At 38.3% G+C, this 17871-nt stretch overlaps 1 protein-coding gene across 2 annotated transcripts in view; it reads right to left on the bottom strand.

Moving 5' to 3' along the window:
• The window catches only part of TBC1D14 (TBC1 domain family member 14), a 76999-nt gene that overhangs the window by 45254 nt on the left and 13874 nt on the right, over positions 1–17871 (bottom strand). The window contains exon 3 of one of the 2 annotated variants that reach the window (XM_075499713.1): positions 8518–8638. The exons of the other annotated variant lie outside the window; for it this stretch is intronic. Within the exon in view, the coding sequence (XP_075355828.1) occupies positions 8518–8638 (121 nt within the window). The remainder of the gene's footprint in view (positions 1–8517; positions 8639–17871) is intronic. 2 annotated transcript variants of the gene reach the window in all.

The raw sequence follows: 17871 nt of genomic DNA on the forward strand, positions 1-17871 counted from the left end.
TGTTAAAACTGATATTCAAAGCCTATTATTTTCTATTAGCCTAACCTTCGTAAAATATTCTGTGCTTTCACATGTTCATAAGGGAAGAAGTTCCAAGAGCATCAAAAGCAGCACTTGGACAGCTAGACTCTGCTAGATTATGATACCTGGGTGCGTCCTATTACATTCTTTTATTATTGAAATACTCAGGAGCAATCCTTCTACCGTAGTATTAAATTACCCTTTCATTTACTGTGGATGGAAGCTATTACTCTTGCTTTATCTGTTTAAATACGATAGTACATTTGTTTGAGGCAGGTAATTTTCAAGTCAGGACAAGGGCAACACACACTTTGTAGAGTAATACAGCCTACTGGAATTGCTGAATAATCTATTTAGTACAGTTGTTCCTGTTGAAAAGAAAAAGATATATTAGGACTTCATAAGTGATAAAATAGGTTTCCTTTCTTTACTTATTTTTATTTACTTCCACAAAAATTAGATGCCTTTTACATATGACTACAATAAAATAAAAGTATTTTTAATTGGATCAGAAGGGAAGACATGAAACTGAAGTGCTTTAAGGCAACTTGCAAGTTTTGGGTTATAATTCTTAAGTGGGAAAATTAGAGTTACACCTTTATTTCTAGAGATTGCAACAAGAATAAGCATAGGTTAGTTTCAGACTAACCACAATGTCTCCTTGCACTGCAATTGCATTTCTGTTTCTTTGTTCTTAAAAAAAAAGGAACTTGGGCACACCATGACAGATTCAAATCCTGCCTTTTTGAAGGCTGACAAGTAGAAATGAACCCAGAGGAGGAGAATGCAGGAAGTGACTCATTTACACCCTCGGACTTCTACTGCGGAACAGAAAAAAATGCACTAGACAGTTTATAGCCTACAACGCTTTAAAGTATGAATGAAGTCTACATGCAAACGCTCACCCTGCCATTAACAGCTATAGCCATTAGTCACAATGATTTATCCAGTGATCTATCCAAAGACAAAGTCAGTATGAACAGAAGACACTGCTTTATCCAAAATTGTAGATCTAGCTCCTGCCAGAATCAGCAGCCAGCTTGAACCAACCACTTCCTCTTCAAAAGGCCCTGAATCGTGTATCTGAATACAATGTAAAGCATGGTGAAGACAAACGCTTAGAAAAGCTCAGTATTTTTAGACAACTGCCACCCATCAGCAGAGGGCAAGAGGAAGTGGAACACACAGCGACAGCTAGCCACGCTGCACAGCTTCCATCTGGAGTGCTGTTGCACATGGAGCTGCAGGAGAACCTCCACACATCAGCAGTCAGGGGACTTTTTTCTCTGGTTTGGGTTTTTTTTTTTCCTGGATAAAACACACTGCTCTCAAAAGGAGCTCTTATCACCATCTGCCTAAAGCATGGGTTGTAGTAATTTCTTTCAGTACTTCTTGCTGGGTGCTGTTGCTCTGCAACTCTTTTCCACCTAATAGGCCCAAGCCAAAAAAACAGGCTTTGAGTAAAGTGATTTTATTAATCAACTAGGATTATAGCTTTAAAAAAAAAAAAAAAAGGGAAAATCAAGTGAAGATCAACTTGAACGATAACTGACCCAAATCAACTTACAAAGGTTTTTCCTCGAGTACTGTTGTAAGCTTAACTATAAAAAAGCATCACCTATGAGCGAAGCAATGTATTTAGCTGTTTTGAGAGCACATTTTCACTTTATCATATGCTGCAGAGTAAGCCTCTTAAGTACAATTGCTTTTAATTGACTGGAATGTTGATGCCACATATAGTCATGATCTAATTATTTATTTCCTGTTAGTGCATCACTCCTAGAAGAAAGCCTGTTGTGTCTCCAGCTGTGAAGACAGCCCAGTTGGGAAATTTTATCATTGGTAACAAAAAAGAATGACACTTTTCCATCTCTCCCTCTCCTTGAAAGAAACAAATACAGACATGTTTGGGGGGGAGAGGGAGAAATCAAAACAGTTTGGTAGGAGGGGGTGGGAACACACTGCTTGCACCTTGTATGATAGAAGCAATATTGTATTAATGTGATTACCGAGTCTGAAAAATATGACTCAAATGACTTTGCTGTAGTGGTTAAGTGCAGAACAAGCAAGGTGTACCAAAAAGCCTGGCTATAAGCTCTTACGCTGTCACCCCACCTACCGCATGCCTGCAATCTGCTCCTGGGGCCTTGCACAGACAAGCTTGTTACCCACAGCTACACATAAACCCCTGTAGTTTTCCACTGCATCCGAGGTGGGCAGACTGGTTTCATCACTAGTGGCTTCATGGCTGGAATCCAACTCCCCAGCAATTCATTTATTTGAAACTTTATCTTTAGAGGGGTTGAAGTCTCCCCCACCACCCCCCAAGAGCACACTATGGCTTTCAGAACAGAAATCCTTCTAAGTTTGGGAAGATGACAATCCCTAGGTTAAAAATCATAGCTATGTTTTATTATTAAGGAACTGCCATTAAGAAATTCTAAATATTCTGATATGGAATGTCAGCAAATGAGATAATAAAATATTTAGACATGAATTTATGAGTAAAGATTGCTATTGAAAGGCCTCAAGTGTTGTATGTGCTGAATTTTACTGGTATGGAAGCTCAAAGAAAATTAAGACGGTCCATTAAGATCTTATTGGAATTCAGATAGTTAAACTGAACAGTCTTCATAGGGTCATAGCACATTTAGAAGGGAAAAAATTACACACTGATTAAAAAAATGGATTTTCATATTACAGAAAAAAGAGACATATACAATATAGAAAAATAATTTCATTGAAGCTGTTCCTCTGGGGAAGACAGCTGTAACATGTTGATAGGATAGGGTAGGATATAGCTAAAATCTGACTTTCCTCTATACACATTAGTCTCTTAATACACAAGATCTTGACTGGCCAGTTGCAAACAAGTTCTGTGAAGACTGATCACATGAGAGGAGACAACCAAATGATACACTGAGAACAATGTTACCTCCTCTTTAATTTTCAAAGGAATTTCTTTTTCAAGAGCTAACAAAACCACTGGGGGAAGGGGGGGGGGGAAGTTGCAAACCTATGGTATTTACATCTGTTGTTCTTGCCAATCCTGAAAAAAGTTCCTGAAAGAAACAGTCGCTACAAAGCCTAGCTCAGCTGTACAGTCTACTGGAAGGGAAGAGAATTTTAACTTCGGTTATTACTCTTAGTGAAGTACTGTCATCTGACTTTTAGTGCATTTTCACACATCAATTACAAAAGCAACTCACATAACGAGTTCTGCTCAAGCAGGATTCCTGAAGATAATTGATACAAAAAATTAATCATGCAAACCTCCACTGTAAATGTACTTCCAGCTTCTTAGACAAGATTACTTGTTCTAACAGCTTTTAAGCTTTAAAACATTTAACTGCGTAAAACCTCTTGGTGACGATGCAAAGCAATCCAACCTTAGCCTATGCCAATAACGAGTCTTTATCAGAAAAGAAATATTTATGTATACTGTCAGCAGTAAAAGTAGGCCAAACACCAACTTAGCCAGAGTGACTTTAATTCCCACATTGTTAAAATAAACGATGATGCTATGTCTTACATATAGTAGTTGAACAAGTGACTGCTGTTAGAAGTTTTCATAGGACTCGAGAAAAGGCTTATGTGCTCAAAAACCTGTCTGACCATTCTTTTGGTCAGAGGTCAGACAGAAAAAAATGCTACCACTCCTTACAAATTGTGTCTGGCCTCAGTTGTGTATGTACAGGCATCTTTAGCTGTGGTATAATAACGCTCAACTTGTGAATGGCAACTGAAGTTTGAGGGTCTGGAGTTTTCCTCATTTATTTATTAAGTAGCAGGCCAGAAGGAAATAAGAACTGTTATTTCTAAGAACAATCTTTAGCCACTTCACAGTTCAATTACTCCTCCCCTCCCCTTCATGCTCTACCTAAACATGTATCTTACAATTGCATTCCTTCTTGCAAATTTCTTTCAATCCCAGACGAGATTATTATGGGGAAAGTATCAGAACAATATACAGTATGAATGTATTTAAAGATTACTCCCTTCATATATGTTTAAAAAATGTGTACACAAACATCCTTATCTTTCAGAAGACTAAGTTTACAGTTAACTTTGTTCATCTCATTCTGGAAAAAAAAAAATATAAAGGTATCAAAAGATGGAACCATGAGCATACCAATGAACTCATTATAGGAGTCTACAGCCAAATAGGATAGTCACAGGGCTCTAATTAGTGACCTGGCACAAAGGATTTCTTTGATGTCTGTCCAAAGCAAAAGCAGCTGACTTGAGAAAGGATTACTTGGTGGCTCAGTCACCTTAGTTCCTGTGCACAAAGAGCTTCATACCAAGCAGGTACGATCAGATGGATTGCCCTAGGTATGTGAAACTTGAGGACAGACACAAACAGAAATAGATAACCGCAGCTACTACTACAGTCAGGCTATTTTGTGGCATCTTAGATAATCCAAAGGACTTTCGATAGTCTAAACAAGTTACATGCAACTTGAATTTTTTATTTCTTTTTTCCAAGATGGGAAACCATAATCGAGTAAAAATCACAATGAAGAATTTATCTAAGTTGCCTTTCAGAATTAACTTAGACCAAGATTTTGCTAATAAACACACTACTCAAAAGCCTCTGTAGTCAGGCAGATTGAGGCTCCTACAATCTATGGGCTAATGAGTATTTTACCACATAGACAATAACATCACTGTGAACAGACAATTTGCAGGAAGATCTGGGCTCCGTGGTATGAATACATTTGGTTTTTTTTCCTTGAAAAGAATCAGTAAGTCAAGCCTGAGCAGCCAGAGAATGGAAAGGCTCTTGCTCAATAAACAATCCCTGTTTCAAGTATCAGCACCAACAGAGGCAGCAACTGGAACAGGAGGACAGGGTCAAGCTCAAGAGGAAGGCACAGTCTACACCTCCAGCCTTTCCCAAACTTGAGGCATCTCAAGTAACAGACTCTCAGAAGCCTGTCAGTTTTCTGCCACCAGCCAACAGGGATGAAACCTTTTAACAGGGCACTGAGTATGTCTTCAGTACAAATCCAGATGAATACCCAAGAGGCAGAGTGATGAACAGTTAAGTTACAAGGGCGCACCAACGCACAATTCTTTTGTTCATCATGTCAGCAGCACAAAACATTAGAAATAAGTCTGTCAGACCACTGAATCCTATGAATGAAGTCGGATAGTCCTGTACATACGGAAGACTGGAGCAATAAAGTGTACTATGGGAAGGAAGCAATACCCATGATAACTGTGGCCAGCAGCACATGAGCCATGTCTATCTATTTCTACGTTTGCACAAGCCCAGTTGTGTAATATAATCAGAAATTCAAGGCTTGGAGTGACAGGTGACTGCTGCTATGAATTGCTATGTTAACTCAAGAGATCAACAGACAGCAGGGTTCAAAACCCTGCTGATTTCCCATGATGTCAGAAAAACTGACCCTCCCTTTTCTCCCTCCAGTTTGTTTTTCCTGAAGTGTATAGGAAGTTACACAGAATGCTACGTTAAAAGAATACTTAGATTTTGAATTAGTTCCTTCTGTCTAGGTGGCATTTTCCACTCGGACTGTGTGCTCTACACACTTCACTCAATACGTAGAGCTGACAGCGTTCAATTAACAATTATGATGTTGCCATCATTGTTCAGGGCCTTGCAGCTCCCCATACAGTCCTCAAGACCCAGCTCCCATACTGACAAGTTCATGTAAGAGTGTTCCACAATATTTTCCACATCTCTTTGCATAAGACAGTGTGGTAGTCAAGTCATGAAACACTGGTGATCAAGATACGGAGTCTCAAGCTCCGAAACAGTCACCAACTTTGCATCCCCAAACGATTGTCTTCTTGGGGCACCTAGTGTTTATAGTGGATTTCATATAATGCAAGTGTAACTCCCATTGCACTGAGCTTTAAGGAAGGCCCTTGATGTCTGTCCCACTTCTGGGAAGAAAAATAAATTAAAAAAAAAAATCAAGCCCAATTTCAAGTAAAGCATAAAGTGCAGACAACTAACTGCCACCTACAAAAGAAATAGTTCAGGCACCTTGTTTAACACCCCACAGGAAAAAGTGCAGACACTGAAGTAATTTATGAGGACACTAACCATTTACCTTTATCACAGCCATCTTCTTCCCCAACTCCCACATTTCACTGCATACCTCCAAATTCTTCAATATGTGCGATAAGGATCTTTCAAGCACCTACTCTTCTGGCCTTGGAAATAAAATATATACCTCAAGGTAGAAACAGAGCCAGAGCATTTATTCTTCTGGCCTAGTACCCTTTTTTCCAGAAAGGAGAAGGAACTGGTGTTGCCCAACAAGCATCAATCCAACAGCCATATGCTGTCACCTCCTCCACTTACAGATATGCAAGTTCTTTAGGCACAAGTCGAAGAGCTAAAAGCATACCTCTAAATGAGGAAAAAAACTCTGCAACACAAGTGCTACTTTGTCATTGTCAAAGCAACCTGTGAGGGGTAACCTACATTGGGATGTGCTTTTGGGTACTGGGTGAGGCTGGATTAGTTATTTACAGTAGTACCCATGTCTCAAATTCTACATGTCAAAAATAACTTCAGGAAAGCATCAAATAAATTAGGAAGAATTAGTTGTTGTTATCCAAGAGGCATTGGAGACAATTGTTTCAGACTTGCAATCTTGCCAGAAACTCACTAATGGCCGGAAACCATACCACATAATTCTTTAATAGCTACTTTTTTCTAACAAATTTAATACAACATTCAAAGTTGTAATGTTCTAGGAACACTGAATACTCACGATGTAAGACAGTTTGGGTCTAAAGGAAAAATATTCACAGTACCAGCAACAACCACGAAACGTTAAATTATTTACCAACTTATCAAAGAAGAGATGACTACAATAAAATACACTGCTAAGTGTCTGAGTACTGCGATTATTAAGCCTCTTCAATTGTGTCATCAAAAATCTTTGGTGAACACTTTGGAGCTGTTAATTGTATAGAGATAAGCTGTAGATAAATCTGAATGGGTGATCACAGTGACAACTTCAAAAAGCTGCTTGAACTTCACTTAAATTAAAAGCCTAGCTACAGCTAAGAACAGTCACAGAAGACACCTGGATTTCCAGAGCACTTTACCCTAAATCAAGCAGCATTCTCATTTCACCAACAGCAGCTGAAGTTCTAACTACATGGTCTCTCTCCATGCAAACCTTCCCAGTCCCACAGTGGTCTGAACAAGGTAAGTGAGAACCGAATGACATACAACAAAAGCCCCAAACACATAAAATGCCTATATGCAATCCAAAAATCCCAGATCAAGTGAGACAGATTGAAAGAGGATGTTTTCTTCTCACTGAAAGAGCAGCTCATGAACTACTGACCACATAGTTGGATTTCACAAGACTTTTCCCCATTGGGAAGGCAGGTTATTTGATTCACTAGCAATGTGCTTGGGTTCATCTGTAGTAGAACCAGTCCTCTGAAATGTTGTGTTTTCAGCAACATTATAATGCTATGGCTGAGAAGTGATGTGCAGAGAAGGAGAAAAGGGGTTTTCACTGTATTTTTCATTCTCTTACGATACACTAAGGAAGGCCTAAAAAGATTTTTGTACAACCTCTTCAGCCCCCTCCCCCATCCTCAAAAACAGCTGCTAAAATTTGACAAATCATGGCTCTAACTACTGGCAAATATAAGCAACGGACACACATAAAAACCAATGTCAAAACTAGTTAAGCAGCAATGAAGACAGGGAGAAACCTAAATCCTTTGGTGTTTCTGATGCTATTAAAGTTTTTCTCTATTCAGGGAACCACTTCAATAAACAATTTCAATACACACTCCCTTTTGAACTATACTGTACAAGGAAAAAAAAAAATCTTTTATTCCACTCACCTATCCTGAACTGTATTGTATCGTTCCAACATTTCAAGTCAGTAACCAAATTTTCATCAAGGCCCACACATGGAAAATTTCAACTCCAAACAGCAAATACTTCAGAAGACAAGGAATGGGTGAAACTAGCATTCCAACACAAGTTTCTGGCACTCTACTGTTCACTCTATCTTGAATTTATGTATTTTTAATTATTATTTAAGCACAAATAAGCCAAGGCACAGCAGAACACAATTTCCCTTCAAACAGCATGTTATAGATGGGTCTATAACACAAAGGCCACAAACCAGTGAAAGCTAGAACAAAGATAAAGAAATGTGAAAGATTTTCAAAATAGCTACTAAGCCTGATTATAAAAAACAAATACATGTTCATATACTTTGAATCTTCACGTGAAATGCTTTATACCAAAGTAGTATGTGCTTTCATGAAGTACTCAATGTAATGACCATACAGAACATATTCTTTTGAATGGCACTGTTACAATAGAAGTAAAATTTCAATGAAGAACCTTCTTTGATACTGTCTGAGAAATTGTGCACAACTCATCCGACAAATAGACTTCACAGTCATATATACAGATCATAAACTTAACTGGCTTCTACAGTCACCACTAATCCTAACACAGAGTTAAACAAATACCTTTTGTATTTTCTTTGGATCTTTCTGTGAGTTTTCTCTGAGAGGTACTTTTCCAAACAACTTCCATCCTACATCATTTTGTTTTTCAAATCTTGCACTTTGCTTTCTGGTAAACAAATTCCTACAAAAAAAAAAGTTTGATTAAGAAAAAAGGTTGATTAATTATAATAAACAGAAGGATAGACAATTTGCTAACCTTATGTATCGCAATCACATATTCCAACTCTTGTGGTTGTGCTGGCAGGCACTGTTTCCCATCCTCAAGAGGTACACCATGCAGTATTATCACCATACTAGGCAATGGACTTGGTTAAGTAAGAATTTTTAGTAGATTAAAAAAAAGTTCATTTATAACTTTCTAAAAGCAACCTTCTTTTTTAACCTCCCTCTAGATCATTCAGCCTCATTCTTTTAAAGTAAGATGAAGACACTAAATCTCTTGCTGCATAAACATCCTCCACCTGCCTGTTATAACATACTACTACCAAAAAAAAAAAAAATCACAAAAAAGTTGCAGACATAGTAGCCATTTACTGTATTTGATCTGCTTTCATAAAAGATTACTTTTCCTGAATAACCTTAAAAGCAGCTATCAAAACACGTTAATTCTGAGGTCTCTCTCAAATGTCTCAAATTAACCAGCTTAAATACTGTAATAACAGTCATCAAGCTAGACATAAAGCCACTGAAAATGAAATTATTTTTATTGACATTGCTAGTTTTTAATCATAAAGCAATATGCCAGACTTATGTCTTCTCACCACAACTATGTTTTTCCAAAACTGGACATACAGTACAGACCAGTCCTCATGCTTTTGGTAGCACTCAGCTCCTCCAAGAGCACAACCCGTGGCATGTCTGGATTATTGAAGTAACAGATTTTCTTTTGCCCTACTGTCTAGTTCAGCAAATATTCAAACACGTCCAGGTTAGCTCAATTATTTACATACCTTGTGGTAGGTTTTTGTGGGAACTTTACTATAGGCTTTTGCTCCCTCATTTAAAAGATAAAAAAAATTCCACTGAGACAAAAGCATTTTTGCTACTTCAATCAGCAGGCAGCTATAGCACCTTCATACCACAGATGCTTCCAGTCTGGCATTACTGATTTTCCTTACTTACAGTTACTACCTTAATGCCCAGTGGGTTGACCCACCAAGTACAAATTGCTTCTTATTCATAAAGTGCAGCAGTTTGGGAAATAAAACTATATTGAGCTTCATGTTCTAAAAAGGCTGAATATACATCTGCAATAGGAACGACCTGGACAACTAAAAAGTTGTTTTTCCTGGCCACTTTGGATCAGCTAACATGAACAATATCATAAATACAACAGTAGAGATAACATTGCTTGGAATACAGGAGAAATGTTTAATACGACAAAAACAATTGAAGCACAAACGTCAGAGTATGCTGGAATGTATTATAAGGTTAACAGGGTGCACTGCCATCCTTAAATATGCATATATTTACAGAAATTATCACATGCTTCTATATCACAAGGGTACAGTTACCTTGAAACCCAAACCACGAACAGATTATCATATTAATAAGATAAGAACAAAGTGTTTTGGTACAGAAATCACATGAGTCAGTAACAACTGATGTCAAAGCTAAGCAGTAACTGTACTTCTACAAACCCCTTTCAGCCCTCCCCTACCTCACCTCACACAAAAAATAGTATAAAGATGTGGGGGAAATAACTGTAGGGAAAGCATTAAAGAAGAACAGCATGGAAAACATAGAAACATACTGCCATGTTTTCCCTCTTTCCACTTTTTTCAAAGCATGAAATTATAACTCTACAGCTAAACTACTGGACCAAAACCAAAGATTTGCTTTGTCTCTATAACTAAATACTCTATTTCAGTGTTACGAAGCTCTCCTGTAGCTCATCATTACAGCTGTAATGCTACCTAAGAGATTTATAAGCTAACTAGAGCATTAATCAGCAAGTTCGACTACACTGCTACCACTACAACTGCTAGTGCTTGGGAAAGAGAGACCATCATAAAAACAACTTTCATGAAAGATATCTCAGTTGAATTTGCTTTCTTTTCACCAGCAATTCCTTCACCTTGGCAATATAAAGAATCCGTTCTGTCTGAGCATTTAATACCCTGAAGGGCTTCTGCATGTAATTATCTTCTTACCCCTGCCCAAGTTCATAACATGTATGTAAGACAGCCTGAGATGATGGATTTATAGGATCATTTAAGACAGCTACCAGGGAAATAAAATGTAAAGACAGACAGACATGAGATTACTTTTTATATGCATGTTTAGTTAATTTAAAATGGAGAAGTATCAAGCAAGTTCTAAAAAATATCTAGGAATAAAAAGGAAAACATGACAGGAATAACATCACCAAAACCACTGCAGGTAAACAGGATACACAACGCAAGACAGGCTGGCTGTTCTTGCAAAAGGTTGTTACTACTTCAGAAGCAAGCAAACTGAATTCCAGACTACATACTGTCTTCAGAGAAAACAAGAACTTCTAGCATCAGGGACACCTCAAAGAGCCCCACAAGGAGGCACACCTGTGTGACAGTTCCATGCACATTCAAATCCTCTTTTGCAAAGTAAAAGGCTTTCACCACAGTTCATTAGTGCTGCAATAACATGAAAATTACAGGAAAACAGGCAATTTTCTCTCCCTATCTACCCACATGAGAGGTTCCTAGCACAGGTATATACAAGCAACAATCCCCCCAACCTCCTCTGAGGGATTTTAAGAGCAGCAGTAGGTCTTCAACCTCAGAGCAAAATAAAGATGAATCGGAATGATAAAGTATAATAGCTCTCTGCTGCAAGTGCCTGCATAAGATGAACTAAATCTGAAAAGTCAATCTCACATACTTGCTTTCCATTCAATTCCACAATCCTAACTGTTTTCCCTTTAGAGGGAGCATCATAATAAGTAATCTGTTCTACAGCTTATCTAGCAGATGGCACAGCACTTGCTCAGCTCACTTTTCTCTGTCCGCATGATTTCCACCGTACATTCTAGGGCACCAGGCATCTCTTCCTCTCTTTGTACTATGTCAGGGATTTCCAGTTCAACTTTTTTTTTTACTTTAAAATATATATTCAACTGAAAGCACCAAGCACGGTCAACATACAATTCCCATTCTGTACAGAGCAACTTACTCTCCTTTTCCTCTTTTTCTCTGCTCTCTGTCTGTGCCTAAGTCCTGGTGTTTTGCTGGCGTCCACACTCTTTATGCACTCCAAAAAGCCTCAAAACTCCCAAAAGGCATAACGTTATCAGAAGCCACAAAGTGGCACAATCAGATATAGAATCGCAAACTACAACCTGTTCTTGCTTTGACTGAGGACACACAACATTGTTAAACCCTGATCTGTCCTGGACTGGAACAAGCCAGAGGTAAACCACAAGACCGCTGGGCTGGCATGGAAGGAGCAGAAGAGATGCTGCTCCCTTTGCACCTAATTTCAGACAAACTAAGGAAAAAAAAATACTATGGAATGTTCTCTGGTCCGATTTCTGCAGAGCTTTGCAATAAATCAGGACAACACCTCAGGGTCCTGATAAAGCCACTACTTGAGACTTCTGGACTCAAAGTAGACCCTCAAAATGCAACTCCCTTAGAAGGAAGTCATGATTTCTGCCATATATGTATCAGAGCAAATAATTTATAGGAAAAGCTTTCATTTTTCTGCTGGCACAGCACAAACAGGAATTCCTTTCCTCCCATGCTTACACAGCTCCCTCGGATTTTCAAGAAAAGTACTAAGCAGTCTCACTTCTGAGCAAATATAATTCACAAAAAAAAATCCACTCTAAAGGTAACTTAAGGAGATCTTACCTAATGGAAAATACAAGTTAACAAGGAGGAAAATTCTCTATTTTAAAAACAAACAAACCTTTACTCCAAAGACAAGCTACGGTAAAAGATCTCAAAGTTTAATTACAAGTGTTTTAAGACAGAAAAATTAATTTGAGATCTTGAATGTAAAAAGGGTTGACATGCCTGGAAAGAAAAGATCACATGCTGATCATTATCTCAGTCTCATCGTCCTCTTCACAACCATTAGAGCACACCATGCTGATTTACAACAGGGATATTAACAGGAATATCTGACATGATACATCATGTCTGCAGTATCATTAGTGTGGAGCCATTAAGTGTCATGGGTTACATTTGCATTCCTATTGAATATGTTAACTACTTTACAATAAGCATCTGCAGCTGCTTATTTTACGAAAACTAAGCACAGAAGTTAAACTGAGATAACATTTCAAATAGAAAATTACTTTTGCACAGTCCCCTAAAAACAACATTTGGCACCAAACAGCTGTTTAACCTTGTTATTTTAATTGAGCTGTGGAGAGGAATTACCTGCCTGAAGACAGTTTAATTCTAAGTCCAGAGTTAATGTTTTTATACATACAAATAGCATCCTGAGATACAGGAGAGAGACTGAACAGTCTTTTGCTTGAACACACACATTCTGCACCATTACTGTATACTGATCAGCCCAACTGCCTTTTTTGTGGGGAAGAGAGGAAGTTAATATCAATAGATAAGTTCAGCAGTGTCAGGAAAACCTTATTTTTTAATAAAACTTAAGAACCACTTCATTTTGGTTCTATAAGCACTGCTAAGATAAACTTACTGAATAGTTGCCATATATACATACTGCACATTCATATATTGCCAGTATTTATATAGCCCTGTGTGCTGTCACAGTCAGGCTGAAGCCTCAATCAAATTAAAAAAAAAAAATTAGAACCACATCAACAACAAGTAATCAAGCCAAACCTATCCATATGGCATCTATTACAGCTTTTTCAAGCTTATGCTTTTAAACAAAGTCCCACATCACCACAGAAGCAGAAAGTTTATCTAGTTCAGTCCAATTCTCTTTCTAAAAAGACAGGAAGTCTATAACCCAACTGCCAGCAACTACTGCTGCATGACGAGTTCATAGTGCCACTCCACAAGTGTTCAGGTATTCACTTTTTCCACATTTCAGCTGTAGTTTGTCCCAAGCAAGGTTAGCCACTTATGTGAATCACCTCTCAAAAGGTCATCCCTTCCCACCACTCCCCCCAGTTCACTATACAAACCTATCCACTAAAAGGAGCAGAGACATGGCTGCCATGGCTTCTGCTGCCAGTTTAGTCCAGATCTTAAAAGTCAGCTGTAAACCTCCTCCCTGAAAAGTCTCAAAGTCTTCTCTAGTCAGGCAGGCTCAGTACCGTGCCCCTTGAGATACCTCTGAAGTTTGGTAACACCAGAGTCAAGGAACTGTTTCTCTGGCATGTCACTCGAACAAAAGGAAAAAAAGGATGGGCCTCAATTCGGTAGCTGTCAGAGGGTGGAGCCGAGCGAGAAGGACACACATACACCCACTAATGCCTGTTGGTGCACACACACACCCTACACCTGGACTTCCAGGCAACACACAGTATTTTTTTTCCCCCAGAACTCCCAAGATATACCAGTTGCCCGCAATAAAAAGGTACAGGAGCTTAGGACTTTGGAATTGTCACAATTAGCGTATTTGGGTTCTCCAGAAAATTGGAAATTGATGATTTTTAATTATTTTGATGTTACTATTTTGACATGGCTCCTTAGACAAAGTTCCAAAGACCACAGTATGTGAACTACTGGGATGCAGCATGGAATGATAGTTGTGAGCAAAACAAAAGTGAGATGGTATATGCTGCTCTGTGGTAGACTATTTTAACACTGAGCGAGCACAGAGATTATATTTGCAAATAAATGGGTTCCTTACTCTTAAAAAGACAGTTGCTGTGAAGAAACATGCATGAGAATTAACTAGAAAATGATCCAACTCATGCACAGACTGATGCAATTTTTTACCTGCATCTACCCAAAACAAATTTGCAATTGCAAGTAAATTTTTGTTACCAGTGTTAAAAACACATACAACATTTCCTGCTCTCACATTGCATGCTCTCTCAAGATGCATGCTCACATTCAAATTTCAATTAGTCTTTCAATTAAGAAGGTTATTTTCAGAAGACAAAACAATTAGAATAGTCACGCAAATTAACAACTGGAAGGACTTACCAGTCTCATGAGCAGAGCAGATGAAAAATAAGGGCAGTGGAGAACGTTCAAAAGGTTCAGATTTGGTAGAACAAAATTATCTTGAAAAACAATTTCAAGTGAGTATCAGACTCGCATGTATTCTTAAGAGGCAGGAAAGAAACAGAGGCAAGTCAAAGTTCATTTCAGCTGCTTCTGGAGGAAGATTCTGAAATTTCCTGATAACTCTGAACTACATGAAGAGAGAGCACTAAGGTCTTGAGCCCCTCAGTCTATGCAAAGGCAGTCATACTAGACTGTATAACGGACTTTATCTAAAGAGTCTGACAGTAAGCAGATGCCAATCGTAACAACTAGGTAAACCCTTTGTCAAGCACATAAGCACAGCATAAGAGACATTATTCCTCAGACATTATTCCTCAAGGCATCCAGAAACCTACATTGAAACAGGACATTTCAAGTAACATACAGCACCTATTAAGCAAAAATATATTAAGAGAAATTTTATTAATTATTTGCTGCATTGTGAGCAAAAGTGTCCAGCCACCTTACATGGCATGGTACAAATTCAATTAACACTTTCTCACACCATTATGGAATTGAGGCAAAAGGCATAACAACATCGTTTTCTTCTCATCCTCCAATGACCTTTTGTATTCTGTACTAACCATAACCTTCACAACTTACCCTTGATAAACAGAAGAAAGATTCTCACCTCTAGATGTTCCAAATTTGCACTCTAGCCACTTAATTTCCAGAAGCACAGAAAAGAAACCCTGAAAAATCAGCAACGTATTCTATCACAGCAATTTTGGTTACCTGATTAGTGGAGGAATAAGACACATAAATCATGACAACTAGGGAACTGACAAACTTGAGAAGAAATTCTTGTCAGAAGACCTACCAAAATCTCCTGAAGAGCCCTAAATCTACGTTCTCCACAGGTGAAAGCCAACAGTTGGTACCCATGACCAGATAACACTGGTGTCTAGAAATAATTCACTAGATGCAGTGATTGCCAGTTCTTGCATTCCCCCCCCTCCCAACCCCAGACCACATCTCAGTCAACCTACACTTCCATTAAAAAAAACCAAAACAACAAAAAACCCCACCCAAAATCAAACCAAAAAAGACCAAACCAAAACAACACAACAGAACAAAATATTGTCAAAAAAGGCCAAGTATTTTGGCTATGGTGAAGAACCTTCATCAACAAGTCAAAAGTTACACTTTGAATAAGATTCCAAAATCACATATAAAAGCCGGGTTTGCAGAATTTTATCTCTGAGAGATTGCCAAAGGTCAAGGTAAAGGAAGAACAATGCTTGGTTTCTGAATAAGCAAATCCAACAGAAGTAGAGCCAGACAGCCTAGAAGTTGGCCTATCTATGAGAGAGGCAACTAATGACAAATTATCTTTTATAAATCCCTATCACATTTTATAAACAGAGTTTTCCAGCCACTGACATTCCAGTATGTTCCATAAGAACAAAGAATAATGACACTTTACAATGTAACAGATACTTGCAGGTCTGAAAAAAATTTCCACAGTTGAGGGAGACAGAAATAAAAGTTAGCAGTACAGGACATCTGAAAGCTTGCAATAGTGTAACTTTGAAATCTCTCTTTAGATTTCTGGGAAAAAAGGCAGGGTTTGATAAACCACTTATCAAGACTACAATGTTCTGTATTTACCTTTTCTTTTTTTAGAGGGCAGCCCTCATTTCAGAAGTGAACAAAGCAGAGCTGCCTGCGCTGAAGTATCAAAGACATGAAAAGATGAATCGGACAGTAATCCTTAATGTTTAGCAGTTAGGACTGGTTGTAGCAAATCAGGAACTATTTTGCATGTGGATAATGCACAGTGCTAGCCTACCACACTAATGCTGCAGAATTCTCTGAAACAGGACTTTCAGCAAGTTAAGACTCTCATACAAAAAGCAACATTTGAGTCTGACTCTGTCTAACAGTTTGAACTTGACCAGCTATACATAATGGTTCTTTTCTAGGTGGCAAAATTCCCGGTTATCCCAATGTTATCAGAATAACCTAAAATTCTATTCCCAGTCTGAAAGCAGATTTCTTCATTGATCTGAAGTACTACTACCACACAAATAAAAAATGGAATGAATACCTAAGCAAAAAGCTGAACCTGAGTCAGCAGTAAGACCTTGCAGCAATAAAGATTAAACATGGACTGGGTTGTATCAGCAAGATCAAGAGGAAAAAATTATTAAAAGCTCTACCTGGTACCCATGAGACTATATCTATATCCAGTTTGGGGACCCTGGACTAAAATAAAGAAAGATCAAAAACTAGAGGAAGTCCAGTGGATGACCACTATGATGGCTGGGTGCTGAGGCCTACAATACAAGCAGGGACGCTAAGAGAGGCGGTTTCATTTAGCCTGGATGACCATTCTCAGAGATGCAAACAGAAAAAACAAGAGGCAAAGCAGCAAGCTGCAGCAAGGTAAATTCCAACTGGATAAAAGGGGAGGGGAAAAAAAAAAATCACAGTGGCAGTGGCTAAATCCTGGACCACGTAGCCTAGAGAGGCTGTGGTAACTCTGACCTTGGATATACTCAAAATTGACTGGACAAGGTCCTGAGGAACATGATCTAGTGCTGAAGTCAGCCCTGCATTGAGCAGGACGTTACACCAGATGGCTCCAGAAGTCCCTTCCGACCTAAACTGTTTTTGTGATTGTGTACTTGCAAAAGGCTGCAGCTCACAAAGGGGAGTCCAAGCACCAAGTAAATACGTTGTCTTACCTCATGATTGTTACCAAGTTCTCGTGTTTATTTACTGTAGGGTTTTTTTCTTTATTATTCTTAGGCATGGCTCAAAAACTTTTGAGGCACTTAATGACTAGGAAGAGAGGCTTAATATGGATAGCTTCTTAAAACAGCAATGTAACTAATGCCCAAATTGAGATTAACAGTTCATAAAGAAGAATTAATAGATTTTTTTTTCTCCTGCCAGCAAACTCAACATCTATTTAACAGAACTCTGAATATCCAGATCAAGGCACAAAACCACATATTCCTGCTCCAGAAAACCCGTGGTCTCCATATACTATTTCTGTCAAACAAGTATTCATCCATACATAGAATTTTAGTAACAGACCATTTCTTGTTTCAGCCTTTATAAACATGTTTAAAAACAAAAGTTAATGTTGACTCCAACTTCCCCACAGGTTACATAACACTGGGAAAAGAAGTAACACAGTATTAAAAAAAAAAATCAAGGCGCAGGAATTGGTATTTATTCCATTAATTTCACCTTGCTCACTGCATTTTTTAGA

This window comes from Mycteria americana, chromosome 4, assembly GCF_035582795.1.
Source record: "Mycteria americana isolate JAX WOST 10 ecotype Jacksonville Zoo and Gardens chromosome 4, USCA_MyAme_1.0, whole genome shotgun sequence".
Classification (NCBI taxonomy): domain Eukaryota; kingdom Metazoa; phylum Chordata; class Aves; order Ciconiiformes; family Ciconiidae; genus Mycteria; species Mycteria americana.